A 13,890-nucleotide genomic window follows, 5' to 3' on the forward strand; every position below is an offset into this window, starting at 1 on the left:
TGGTAAGTATAAGCATACAGACACTTTCATGGAAAAGTGCACAAAGAGACCCAGATGCCAGATTATATGAGGTCCCTAATTTTACTCTTAACCATCTGCCCTTTTCTTCTGATGAATTGGTCATGGTTTGTAGTTAGGTATTTATGTATTTGTGGATGGCATTGTGCATCTATGTGTCTGTTGTACTCACTAGATTATAAGCCCTTTGAGGGCAAGGAAGACATATGCCTGTTTTGTCCCCCATGGTATCCTAAGCTCAGCATAAAACCAGGTGCAAAGTAGGTGCTGACTACTGCTGTTGAATGAATGAAAGAATGAAGAGAGAGTCCAGACAAGGGGCTTTGGCAAGCCTTTGCATTTCTCATAGCCCCCAGTGGAAACAAAACAAAACTCTCCCTGCTCTTTCAGACGACACAAGATGTACAAAGAGCAGCTCAACATCACCTCCAACGACGCTCCCCTGCAGCTCCGACTCGAGGCCAGCTGGGTCCAGTTCCACCTGGGGATCAGCCGCCACGGGCTGTACTCCCGGTCCAGTCCTGTCGTCAGCCAACTCCTCAAGGACATGATGCGCTTTCCCACCATCAGTGCTGGTGAGATGCACTGGGTCAGGTGGGATGCACTAACTTTCTCCCAGAGAGGCTGCATAAACCATCTCAGAACTGGGCTCTAGGGTGAAATATTAAAGGGTTGGCTCTGACGTGTGGTAGGACCGTAAGAAGAAAAACAGACCCTGATCTTTTTCCCTTTGAATGAGATCCTATCACTCTAATCTCATCACCCCCTCATCAGAGAGCCAGAAGAAAGCGTTTCTGTACACATTAAGAATGGTGGTTGCTACCATTTATTGTGAGCTTCTCAGGAACCTGGCAACTCTCTTTTATACAATCACAATATGACATAGATATTATCATGGCCATTTTATAGGTGGGGAAACTGAGGTTCAGAGACGTTAAGCAACCTGGCCGGAGACCCAGTGGTGGTACTGGGATTCAAACAGTCTTACCGTCCCACGTCTGTGTTCTCAAGCACTCCAACAGCCTAGTCACTAACAAGGACCAGACTAGCCTCAATCACACACCAGGAGTTGCTGGAGCATCTACTGAAGGGCTAGAGGGCATGGGGCCTGGGATGGAGCAGGGTGGAGGCTGTAGCCAGCTGGGGCCCCCAGCCATCCCCTGTTGAATGGATAAGGGTCCCAGGCTGCCTCACCATCTCCCCTTCTGTGGTCTGAACCAGAGTTAAGGGTGCTGTGTGGTGAGCTCTCCTAGGAGCAAGACTGGACGTTCTCACTCCCTTCTCTTCCTTTACAGATTATAGTCAGGACGAGAAGGCCTTGCTTGGGGCATGTGACTGCACCCAGAGTAAGTGATCCAACCCTGCCTCTGTCTAGCCCCTCCACCACCACAGCCCCGTAAACCCCAGGACCTGGTGGCAACATGAGGAGCCCACCGTTCACTCTGTGGTGGTCCTGGTCGGAAGCTGAAGAAGCAAGAGTCTCTCTGCCCAATCTCTAAGAACTCAACATTTCTCTCCACCCATCCACCCACATAGCCACCCACACAGAAGAAAAGGCATTCAGGAGGGGCTATTCCTAGGGTCCTGCTGGAGAGCATGTGGTCCCCTTTGTCATCAGCATCATCGGGGAGCTTATTAGGAATGAAAAATCTCAGTCCCCACTCGGATGTTCCAAATCAGAACCTGGATTTTAACCAAATCCTCAAGGGGTTGGAGGACATTTGTAGGTTTCAGAAGCTGTTGCCCTGGGGATCTTTAGAAAGTACTAAGGACTATCCTCCATCTCAGGAGGTCTTGGCTCAACGGGTCCAGGCATCAGAATTTTAAAGCTCTCCAGGTGAGTCCAAAGCAGCCGAAGTTGAGACCCACTGGGGTAAACGATGACTAGAATAGAATCAGAAAGACAGGCAGGAGATAGAGCAGCTCCCAGGGTGCCACGAATCGGGTTCAGCTGTGCCTGGACACGGAGCTCCCCAGCCCTCAGAGTGGCCAGGCCACCCACTGGCAAGTCACTGCCCGTGATGAGTAACCTCATCCATTTACTTCAACACACTGATCTCACATAGAAATTCCGGTATGTGCCATGATGGTAAGACTTCGGAAGAGCGTTTGTAGGGCCCGGGGCTTCCCTTTGCTTTGGCTTAGCACCTGCCCACCATTTGCCATGTTAGAGAACACAAAGGTGGGTAAGGTGTTGTCCCAACCCACGAGGGGCTCACAGCAAGGCCAGGACGGGGCAAACCAAGTGAAGCAGCCAGAACGCAAAGTATGAGGAGACAGGGCCGAGTGCCGGGTGAGGAAGGGGCACCACAGGTGTGTCAGTCCCCAAACCCTGTCCCGGCCCAGGTGTGCGGTCGGAACTAGAGAGAGATGCAGATAAACGCGTCCAATGCCATGTAACAGGTGGCAGATTCAGAATCCACAGGGGTCCCTGGTAAGCACAGAGGGGCCGACATCAGTTCTTTTTAGGAAAACATCGTTTAGGGTTTTCAGTGAGGGTCTATCTCGGGAAACCTGTGGCGTTTACCCTCTTCCTGTAAGAACAGACTTCGGGATTGTCTTAAGCCCCTCCCTGGACACGCTCTCCAGGTCCTGACACACTAGAATTTACCCTGCAGGTTTCGAAAGCAAATGCTGATCTTTAGGATCTTACCACAAAAGAACAAAAAGAAGAAATCAACTGGGTTTTGTTTTTGTTTTTTTTTTTTTGAAGGACCAAAAGGTCGCAGCCCTGAGGTTAGGCTCAGAGACAGTGTTCACTCTCCCTTTTCCCCCCTCACAGTTGTGAAACCCAGCGGGGTCCACCTCAAGCTGGTCCTCAGGTTCTCAGACTTCGGGAAGGCCATGTTCAAACCCATGAGGTAAGCGACCGCCTTCCTCACCTCCGCGTCCAGCTGCGGCAGCCGTGAGGGAATCGGAACAAAAATCAGTGAATGTGGGCAGGCTGGGGAGGGGATCTCCTCTTATATTCGGGCATAAAAACAATAATAAATGGGCACATTCACCCATTCACCACCCCTCACCAGATCCGGGGACTGTATTCTCTGAGGAACATCTTATCTGGCCCCTTAGGATGGCAGTGATTTTTTTTTTTTTAAAGATTTTATTTATTTATTTGACAGAGAGAGATCACAAGTAGGCAGAGAGGCAGGCAGAGAGAGAGAGGAGGAAGCAGGCTCCCCGCCGAGCAGAGAGCCCGATGCAGGACTCGATCCCAGGACCCTGAGATCATGACCCGAGCCGAAGGCAGCGGCTTAACCCACTGAGCCACCCAGCAGTGATTTTTATTAAAACTTAGAGCTAATTATACGGCAGGGAGCTTTACTGTCATTTTTCATATGTGGGCAGGAAAACCACTCACACTGGCCATGTTTTATGTGCGGGAGAGGCCCGGACGTCCCGGCCCCTCCTCCTTCTCTACCTCGTCACTTACAAACAACCCGCAGAGACTGTCCAAACCAACTGGTTTTCTTCCTGGATAGAATGCAAAAATTTCCAGCATTGGGCCACAGAAGCCCTTTTGTCTATCCTGGGGCCATAACACAAACTTTAATCTGCATTTGTATAAAATTTCGTCCAAAGCCAAACAGCATCATTTTAGAAAAACAGTATTCATTATTTTTTCACCACACCCAGTGCTCCATGCAAGCTGTGCCCTCTATGATACCCACCACCTGGTTCCCCAACCTCCCACCCCCCCGCCACTTCAAACAGCATCATTTTAAAACGTATTTCTTGGAAAAGCATGCATTTTTTTTTTCTATGCGTCATTTAAAGTAAAAACAAAAACAAAAACAAAAAAAACACAAACGTGTCCCTTATTAAAAAGGGAAAGTACAAGTTTATCTTTGGATAACATAAACTATGGCCATAATTAAAGATCGTATTTTTCATGTCATCTGTGGACTAGAGACACTGAGAAATGCATCAGCCCTTGTCGAAGCCTGAGAAGCCCTGATGTAAAAATGATTTTCAAATTTGAAGTGCCATCGAGGTGGGCCATACAGAAACGGGGAAATGATGTTTTAGAAAATTCTAAAAGGTGCTGGAGAGACGGTGGATCCTGATGGATGGAATTCAGTAGTTCAAATGTGCAGATGGGCCCCATGGACACGCTCCTTGCTGCCCCGGCGACGGAGGCCTGTCCTTCCAAGGTGGCCGCACCTTTTAAAAACAGGACACCTGCTTTGGCAGCGCCTCGCCGTGGTTTCCAGGACGTGTGTTTTTTGGCAAAATGCACGTCACTGTTTCAACCGCTGGAGCTGTTTACTGCTTTGGGCAACATTACGCGTTATTTACATTTGAGTTGCTTCTGCAGCCCTCACGCTGTCCCCCAGGGCCGATCTCTCTTGCATGGGTGTTCACAGCAAGGCAAGTCAAGCTTGGGGCCAGAGGCCACGCTGCCCTGAAGAATTGGGAGGCTCCTTTCTGAACATTCATACCCAGCAGCCCCGTCGCCCTCCGGCTGACCTGGTGCTTTTCAGGAATCCATTAGCGATTTTCTAAAATGCGTATAAATCAATATCCTCTGAACCAGCCTCCCTCGAGCCTCCGGCCGGGCTCATTCTCGGGACCCAGCGGAGGCTTCTCCGAAGGGATGGGCTTATTTTTTCACCCCGACACCCTAAGACCTGGACCAGTTCTGGTCTTCAAATGTCAGCTGTATTAAACTGCATCCCTAGGACGCTTTTCCTTCTAGAAAAGGCCCGCCTCCTCCCCCACCTCTAACTCTGGACGTCTGGGTCTCTCTGCCCCTTTGGTTGGCCAGAAGGTTCCTCTCTTCTGTCTACACCTGCCCAAGAATGTCTGTGTATTTTCCCAACTAACCTACCTTTTAGAAGGATCCGCTGCGGTCCCCGAAAAGTGGCTCAGATAGGAGATGTGGTCCGGGGAGCGTCTGCAGGACCGGGTCTTGCAGGAACCCCGAGAATCTTCTCCCAGCCATGGGAGCCACGGGCCGTCCCTGGCGGGTCTTTCCATCAGGCACACATGGACACTGAAAGCATGAAAGGCTGTTTCCCTCTCCCTCCAGTCATGCTTCTCAGCCCTCCGCTCAGGCTCCCACCAAGTCTGGGTCCAGGGCGTGAGTCCTCCCTTCCTTCCAGACAGCAGCGAGATGAAGAGACACCCGCCGACTTCTTCTACTTCATCGACTTTCAGAGACACAATGCCGAGATCGCAGCTTTCCACCTGGACAGGTAGGGTCGGGCCCCAGGGGCATGGCATTGACCGCGAGGGCCGACAGCCCAAAGGGTGCCGGGCAGGACCTCAGGCGGGACCTCCCTGGCGTTTCTTCCTTCCCGCGTCCTGTCTTCCTCACGAACCTCAGTAATGCCTTTGAATTCAACACATCTCCCGTTCGACCCCATGTTTGAAGAACACAAGGCCTCTCATGTAGTGAAAATAATGACGCAGAAGAAAGCTAACCACCCCGCCAGGCTGTTCAGGCTGCCACCTTGGACCTGACCTTGCCCTTCGCTCTAGTTTCCTGATTGGAAACAGGCGGAATGCTTCCACTCCCATAGATCCCCTTTCCCCCAGAGGTGAAAGCACATGCCTCAACTTCCTCCCCTCCCATTTGCCCGTCGTGGCTCCTCACGGTGTGTTCTAAGGACCGGCAGCCAGGGGCCCCACACCAGGAACTTTTCAGAAATCCAGAAGCTCGGGCTCACCCTGACCGGGCTGACTCAGAGCCTGCATGTGAAGGAGATCGCAGCTCACTCGCACGCCCAGTGATGTACGAAGAGTTCTGACCTAGAACATAGCGTGGACTGTAGGAAGGCTTGTTCAGGAGGCTTGCTGGAATCGGGATTCTTTTGCCACCCCTTCTCCCAGCCCCTTAGACACAGGTTTGCCCTGGTTTTGCACAGGTTTGCACTGTCAGCTCAGTACTGCAGGGCGCCCTGAGCTGGGGGTGGTCAGGAACACCCATCCATTCCTAAGGGGCGACCATCCAACCCCCTCAACGATCCCCCGACGTGAACAGGGCTCTCTCTCCTTCAGGATTCTGGACTTCCGGCGGGTGCCACCCACAGTGGGGAGGCTAGTCAATGTCACCAAGGAAATCCTCGAGGTCACCAAGAATGAAATCCTGCAGAGTGTTTTCTTCGTGTCTCCAGGTAGAGTACTGGCCCGAGCAACGTTCTGGGTGTAGGAGGGTCGGCCCCTGGAGTCGGCCCGATGCGTTCCCAGGGGTCTGAGCACCTGCCAGCCCTCATTGGGGTGGATCTATGCTGCATCAGACTCTCCCACCCTGGGAAAGGGTCACGGGTGAGATGCCACGTAGCCTGTGTGGGCGTGGACAAGGCCGGCCCCCCTGGACTCCACCCACGTGAGCACAGCATTCTCATCATCTGGATGGGAGGCTGGGGCCCACACTTCCTCTGCTCTGAGACATTTGAAAAATTGGCACCCAGGATGCTCAGTTTAAGAGCACTAGCAAGCCCCGGCACCTAGGAGGGCAATACCGTCTTCTCCTTGCTGCTTGTGCCTGGGCTGTGAGTTGAGGCCTTCCCCTCCCTCCTGGAGGACTTTCCCAGGGTGTGGGGTGGGCACAGGAACACGGCATTGCTGCCTCCTTCTCTTATTCCTTCTCTCTCTCTTTTCCCGTGCCCTCCAGCCAGCAACGTGTGTTTCTTTGCCAAGTGCCCGTACATGTGCAAGACCGAATACGCCGTGTGCGGCAACCCCCACCTGCTGGAAGGCTCCCTCTCCGCGTTCCTGCCGTCCCTCAACCTGGCCCCCAGGCTGTCTGTGCCCAACCCCTGGATCCGATCCTACTCGCTGGCAGGGAAAGAGGAGTGAGTTGGCCCCCTGGCCACGATGCCACGCCCACGTCCCGGCCGCCTGGTCCCAGAGAGGAGCTGCACCCCAGCACCGAGGCCTTGCCGCCAGCCTGGCTCGTGGACCCCCAAGCCCCAATCATTTCCTGATCTCACACCGATCCTAGGGCCAGCGGTGTCTGTTCTCCCCCTTTGGTTCACGCATTCAGTTACAAAGAGCCTCCTATGTGCTGGGGATACAGAGACAAGGGGCAGAGGCTTTCCCCAGCCTAGGGGGACGGTCAGATGAGCAGGCCAATCACAAAAACACGGTGTCACACTTGCTGTCGTACAGGGACGCAGTGGGGGGCCCGCAGGAGGGACACCTGCTCCTCCTGAGTAAACCCTGGGCAGCCCAGGCCCCCGAGTCGGAATCAGGGAGGCGGGGTTTCGGGGAGGGGGGCGGTGCAGGGAGGCATGAGGAGGGCCCCCAACACCTTGCCATCTTGGCTTTTCCAGCCCCAGGACTTCTTCTCCCCCTCAGGTGGGAGGTCAATCCACTCTACTGTGACACCGTGAAGCAGATCTACCCGTACAACAGCAGCAACCGCCTCCTCAACATCATCGACATGGCCATCTTCGACTTCCTGATAGGTAGGTCCACATGCTCGGGCGCTTGGCGGCAGCAGCCTCGGCTGTGGGGCTGGGATTCACCATGACCTTGGGCCATGAGCTCGAGCCTGGACCATGAGGCCGGTGCAACCTTGCACGGCCCACAGCCTTGGAAGTGGTGGGGGTCCCAGGGGACAGAGGCTAACACGCTCCCCTCTTTAGAGAGGACCTCAGAAGGCGGGCACGTGGTGGGAAACCCGTCCACATGAGGGACTGTCTGCTCGCTTAGCTCCCCTCTCCCGCTGCACCGTCACTAGTAACCGTGGGAAATGGCGTGGGGTCCTGGGTTCAGACTCCCAACTCAACTGCGGACCGGCCTCCGGGCCCGGGGAGGATGAAGAGGTCAGACGCACCTGCCCTCCTTTGCAGGAAATATGGACCGGCACCATTACGAGATGTTCACCAAATTCGGGGATGATGGGTTCCTCATTCACCTTGACAATGCCAGAGGGTAAGTGTCGCAACACCGCTGTCCCCCACCGTGGCCCAGGTGTGGCTGCTCGGGGCCAACCGGAAGCCGAGGATGAGGCCCTTCCATGGTCACGTTCCCAGTTGCCCTGCCCTCCTCGTCCCATTCCCTTTTTCCCAGATCTCTGCCAAGTAACGGTGGATTTTCCTGAGACTGCTAGGCAGTTTTCCACATTTTCACTCTGTGGCTCAGTCCTGAACGAATGATGCTTGGTAGGAGCCTCTATGCACAGAGGCCTTGGGGTGCTGATTGAGGACAAGGGGGCTGACCCCTGGCATTTTACCCCCAGCTGTGAGTCAGAACAAGGCTGAGGTAGAGGAGAGAGGAAACCATTCAGAGTAAGGGGTGCAGGGGCGAGGGGATTACCCTGAAACCCCTCTCCCCTTCCAGGTTTGGACGACACTCCCAGGACGAACTCTCCATCCTCTCGCCGCTGTCCCAGTGCTGCAGGTGAGCTCCCAGTGCCAGGGCAGGTGGCAGCTGTGCCCTTCATCCCACTTGCAACTAGGCTCCGGAGGTCCTCGCGTTCGTTATCTCGGACCCCAGGGTTAGGGGCACAGGCATGACCTCATTCCTTGTCCTCCTCCAGAATTTTCCCCAGCAACATCTCCCTGTTCCATCTGGCCACACAGGATGAATGAGGACCTCACCTTTTAAACCCTTCTGTCACTAACTTTTATCTCGAGCCCACCCAGAGAAGGGCTCACCCTTGCAGAGGCTGATCGTCTCCGACACGACTCAGCAGAGCTCTGCTTCGCTCAGCACTCAGAGCAGCTCGTAAATACCATTTGTTCACCCTCCAAGTAAAATTCTGATTAGAGTCCCATAAACCAGAGGCATCTGGCAGGCTCAGTCAGTACAGCAGGCAACTCTGGACCACGGGTCATGGGTTCAAGCCCCATGCTGGGTACAGAGATCCCTGAAAAATAAAAACCTTAGGGGCACCCGGGGGGTAGAGCCAGTTCAATGTCTGACTCTTGGTTTTGGCTCAGATCGTGATCTCGGATTTGAGGGATCGAGTCCCCGTTGGGCTCAGCACACAGTCTGCTTAAGACTCTCTCTCTCCCTCTATCCCTCCCCCGTCTAAAATAAACAAATCTTTAAAAAAATAAAAATAAAATCTTTAATGAGCGCCTGGGTGGCTCAGTGGGTTAAGCCGCTGCCTTCGGCTCAGGTCATGATCTCGGGGTCCTGGGATGGAGCCCCGCATCGGGCTCTCTGCTCAGCAGGGGGCCTGCTTCCCTTTCTCTCTCTCTGCCTGCCTCTCTGCCTACTTGTGATCTCTGTCAAAATAAATAAATAAAATCTTTAAAAAAAAATAAAAATCTTTAAAAAGCCCTATAAACTCATGTCAGATTGAAAGGAAGTACTTGGACTTAGCGTGGCCTCTCTGCTCTAGAGAAGGTCTAACCCACTTCCACACCTCTCTGGTGTCGGGAGTCAGGCTGGTGAATGGGTCCGCCGGCTCAGCTGTGGTTCCCAGAGCTAACTGGAAATACGGGATGCACGCCTAGCAAAACCGCCTCATTCATTTCCAGCTGGAAAAGTCTGAGCAAAGCATGTTCTTTATCCGCTTCTTTGGTTCATTTAAACGTGCCTCCCTCCAGCGCCCCCCTGCTGCAAGTAGGCTAGGCAGTGGTTGTTGATGACAAGTCGGACACTTTAGCTGCTTACAGATCTGAGTGCAAGTCAGAGTCTCAAAAAAGAAATCAAGATCCTAAAGTCGAGATTGGCTCCACCCCATCTCCTTCCCTCTAAGAGTCTGACACAGGGAAATAGAAAACTGGCAAGAAACAACTTAGGCTGAGGGTACCTATGGCTTTTGAGATGGCAAACCTCTTCATCATTTCGCCTACGAGAAAATTCTCTCGGTGCCTTTCAATCTCCTTCAAATGTCGTTAACTGTCACTTATTTCCTTTCCCTGGTTTTCAATAACATGTGCTTGAGAAGACCCTGGGGGAGAAGGCTTCCAGAACATCAGCTATGGCAGCTGTTTGTGGGGAAAGAAGTTCAGGCAAGCTTTTCTGTTCACATTTACTCATTTGCCTCCTATGGCTCTGTCCTTCCAGGATAAAAAAGAAAACACTTTTGCACCTACAGCTGCTGGCCCAGGCCGAATACAGACTCAGTGACGTGATGCGGGAGTCTTTGCTAGAAGACCAGCTTAGCCCCGTCCTCACAGAGCCCCATCTTCTGGCCCTGGACCGGAGACTCCACATCATCCTGCAGACAGTGGAGGGGTGCGTGGAGGCCCACGGAGAGCAGAATGTCATAGCCACTGACCCAGCACAACAGTCCGCCCCAGACTCTAGCCAGGCTAACTTGACAAGCTAAGGGCAGGATGAAGCCAGACCTCAGGAACTACCCCGGAGCCAACCATGTACTCGGGTGTGGACCACTGCTTCCTCGCAGCCCCAGGAGAGGCTGGGTCAAGAGCTCTGGAAGAGGTAGGGCACTGGGATGATTCCACAAGAGCAAGAGGGATCCGCTGAACTTTCTTCCTTGGTGCATGGCTTCTCTAGTGGACCTCCTTGGCTCCCTCTTTCCCAGAAAGTACTGTTTCATCAACGCTACAGACCATGTCCTGAGTCCACTGGGAAATCTGGGTGAGAGTCGGGCTTGGAAGGTTTGGGAGCCTTGTCCCAGGAAAGAGTAGAACAAATAAAATTAAAGGACACCATGGACACCTAGCTGACCTCCAGATCCTTATTGTATCTACAAGGATAATTTTTTTTTTTTACAAGGATAATTTCTGACCCAGATAAAACATTTGGTATCTCAGGAGCAGACCAAAAAAAAAAAAAAAAAAAAAAAAATCTAAATATGGTAGTTTTCAAACTGGTCCAAAGTAGACTTCACCCTTTCTATTTCTGCCCCAGTCACTGTGGACCAGCTGAATACAGGAATCCCTTGACCAGTCCAAAAGTAATTTCTTGGAAACATTGTTGCAAGGGGTAAAAATAACAGAGGAATTTGCTCAGAATATCTGAAAAGGGATGTTTTCAATCTGAAGAATATTTAAATACCAACCAAAACAACAACAATGTCAGATTTAGCCTCCAGCAATGAAAGAAAGAATTGTACCGGAAGGAAAACCAGTAGCCTTGAAGGGGAACAGCAGAATGGGCCCAGCAGGTGGATGAGCCTGGACTTGGGCAGGAGAAAAGCCAGGGCCTCCCACCACAATCCTCTTTCCCATAAGGTCCTGGAACGGTCACCCACCTGCTCCCAAAAGCAGCAGGAGGCTCTCTGAAGAGGCCTGACACTCTAGATGTCCTTCCCCTCAGTGGCTTTATCAAAAAAGGACTCAATCAAGTTGACTTTTTTTTTTTTTAATATTTATTTGAGAGTGAACAAAAGAAAGAGAGCACAGAGTTGGGCCAGAGGGAGAGAGAGCAGCCTCCCCACTGAGTAGGGAGCCCGCTGGGGGCCTTGATCCCAGGGCCCCGGGATCATGACCTGAGCAGAAGGCAGATGCTTCACCAACTTAGCCAGCCAGCCGCCCTTCAAGTGGACTTTTGAAGCCTCCCTTAAAAATGGACACATCAGGGATCCCATCCCCTCCGCCTTCTCCCTATTGACCTGCCAACATCTGAGAGAACGGTCATAGGAGGCTCTGTTTCTTATCCCGTAATTCATGTCTGAAAACCCAAATGACAGGAATGTATTCATACTATGGAGTGACTCATCAGTCAATCAACCAGTAAAAACAGTTGCTTTCAGCACATCCACTTCCCCATTAAAGGCCAGTAGCTCAAATTCTAGAAGTGTGAGGCAGGGGGCTGCCAGGTCAGGGAGCAGAGAGGTCATCTTAAACTCTGAAAAGTGACATGAGACTTTCTGACCCAGCCGGTACCCCACATCCCTGGTGTATTACCCCGACCCTACGTCTCCAGGACAGTAACGCCGGTGCCCTCCGCGGGGCTCTTCCCAGGTGTTGGCAGACAGCTCTCCCAGCCTCCCCAACACACACGCTGAATGCCTGACCTCCGAGGTTCACAGAAATAATGGTCTCACAAAATTGCACAACTCAATGATTTAAGTGCACGCTCAAGTTTTCTTTCCACAGTCCTACAAAAACCCAACAGCACTTCAGTCAGTCTGTGAAGTTATGTTGGTTTATGTAAAAAACAAACAAAAAAACAAACCAAACAAAACTCAACCCTTTGGTAGACCCTTCCCCCCGAGAGACTTCCATCACCTGCGGGCTCTGCCGCCATCAGGGCTTCCCACTCTGGGAACGGTCTCCTACTTCCAGACAATTGTCTTCGGGCGGAGAAACCAGGTAATTGCACACAGAGGGACAGCAGAAAAAGATTCAGGCAGGGATGTTCAAAGAACATCACAGAGTGGCCTACCGCTGAGCCTAAGGACAGGAAGGTAAGCCACAGCTCTGTCTCAAATCCGGCCACTTGGAGGACAAGGTACTGGCTTTTATATGGCCTAGAATAAACGCTGTGGTATATTTTGCAAAGAGTAATAGAATGGAGTTTGACCACAACATGTAAGGTACCAAGTTACCTAATTTTTTACTTAAATACTCCATTATTTTTTCAATAATGCAAAGACTAAGACTCTATCACTTGTCAAAAATGCCAGGGGACAAAAGACTACTTTCTTAGGACTGTCAGGTTCTTCCAACATGTCCATTCTGGACCGCCGTTCAACTTCCCATCACATAAAAAATTCTCCTCTTTATAAAACTTTTCACGTTACTACTGACAATGAAATGAAAAATGAAAGGGAATGGTCAGTACAAACACTGGTGGGGAAAGAGGTATGAAGGAACTCAGCTTTGCCTGCCCAAAAGCCAGGAGGACAATCTGAGTTTGAAGACTGTAAAAAGTGCAGGCAGGTTCTCTTCCTCGTGGTGGTTTTGTAAAGTCCCCACCGACACCGGATTAGTGGAGACAGACCCGTCTGCCTAGAGGAAATACAGGGTTGAGGTTCCGGAGACTCTCTACTTAAATTTTGTCCATAAATCAGTACATAACCTTGTCTGAGGTGTTAGGGTGTGTTCAAGACACCACACTATGTTCTGCTGATTTAGACACTGACCTTGAAGCCAACATAACTCGGGCCTTAAAGGAAGCTACTTACTACACTTACTTTCCCTACAAGACACAGATCACGGCCGCCTCGACCTTAGGAACACTAGCCAGCACTTTAGCACGACACTCGGGGGCCGTTTTAAGTACTGGCATCACCAACAGGAAGTGCAAAAACGCTGGCGTAGCCCCAGACAGACGCGAGGCGGACACGCGATGGCAGCAGCAGCGCCGGAAGCCCAGGGCAGAGCGGTGCCGTTTGGGGCGCAGCCGGACACGCGCGTGTCGGGTCAGCAGCGTCAAAGTCTCTGCCGCTCCGCCCACATCTGGGAAACAGGGAAAGTGCTCCGAGTACTGATTTGGGGGTTACTAATAAATTTTAGCAGGCAGACAAATTCACAGAATTCGCAAAGACAACACCATGAACGAGGATGATGAACTGTAACCCCTTTGACGTTCACCAAGAGGATAAAAACAAACACCCTCCATCTAGTGGTGACTTCGAGAATCACAAAGCTACTTGAGCTAAACTGGCAGAAATGGTCACACAACGAAAAAATTAAACTCATTAGGGGTTTGAGATTTAGGTCGACTCAGGATGAAGTCACAGCTCTGAACTTAATGTTAACAAATTCTAACCTTAAATGTACACAATAATATTGATTTCTACGTGTAAGCTCCACAGGGTTCGAAGGGAGCTTTAAGACTCCCTTTCACAATCTCCTAGCTGCAGCCTTCACTGGCAGCAGTATGACATGACTTTGGGGGACACATTAAATGGTGTTCTGGCCACTGCCTCTCGATGGTGTCCTAGCCCATTTAGAAATACTCTGCCTGGGCGGAACAAAAATACAAAAAGGTTCAGTTATTAATTTGTGGTTATGGAGATAAAGCAATATTAAGGAAATGAACATCATGCTA

General features: G+C 51.6%; 1 protein-coding gene across 2 annotated transcripts in view; it reads left to right on the forward strand.

Annotated features, from left to right (window-relative positions):
* The window catches only part of FAM20A (FAM20A golgi associated secretory pathway pseudokinase), a 46,990-nt gene extending 36,379 nt beyond the window's left edge, over positions 1–10,611 (forward strand). For both annotated transcript variants that reach the window (XM_044247562.1, XM_044247563.1), the window contains exons 2-11: positions 409–593; positions 1,314–1,364; positions 2,801–2,879; positions 5,124–5,216; positions 6,022–6,137; positions 6,638–6,818; positions 7,324–7,433; positions 7,821–7,902; positions 8,311–8,370; positions 9,991–10,611. In XM_044247562.1, coding sequence (XP_044103497.1) covers positions 409–593; positions 1,314–1,364; positions 2,801–2,879; positions 5,124–5,216; positions 6,022–6,137; positions 6,638–6,818; positions 7,324–7,433; positions 7,821–7,902; positions 8,311–8,370; positions 9,991–10,255 — 1,222 coding nt within the window. In that variant the 3' untranslated portion in view covers positions 10,256–10,611. The remainder of the gene's footprint in view (positions 1–408; positions 594–1,313; positions 1,365–2,800; positions 2,880–5,123; positions 5,217–6,021; positions 6,138–6,637; positions 6,819–7,323; positions 7,434–7,820; positions 7,903–8,310; positions 8,371–9,990) is intronic.
* The last annotated feature ends 3,279 nt before the right edge of the window (positions 10,612–13,890 follow it).

This window comes from Neovison vison, chromosome 5 (assembly GCF_020171115.1).
Source record: "Neovison vison isolate M4711 chromosome 5, ASM_NN_V1, whole genome shotgun sequence".
In the NCBI taxonomy this organism is placed as follows: domain Eukaryota; kingdom Metazoa; phylum Chordata; class Mammalia; order Carnivora; family Mustelidae; genus Neogale; species Neogale vison.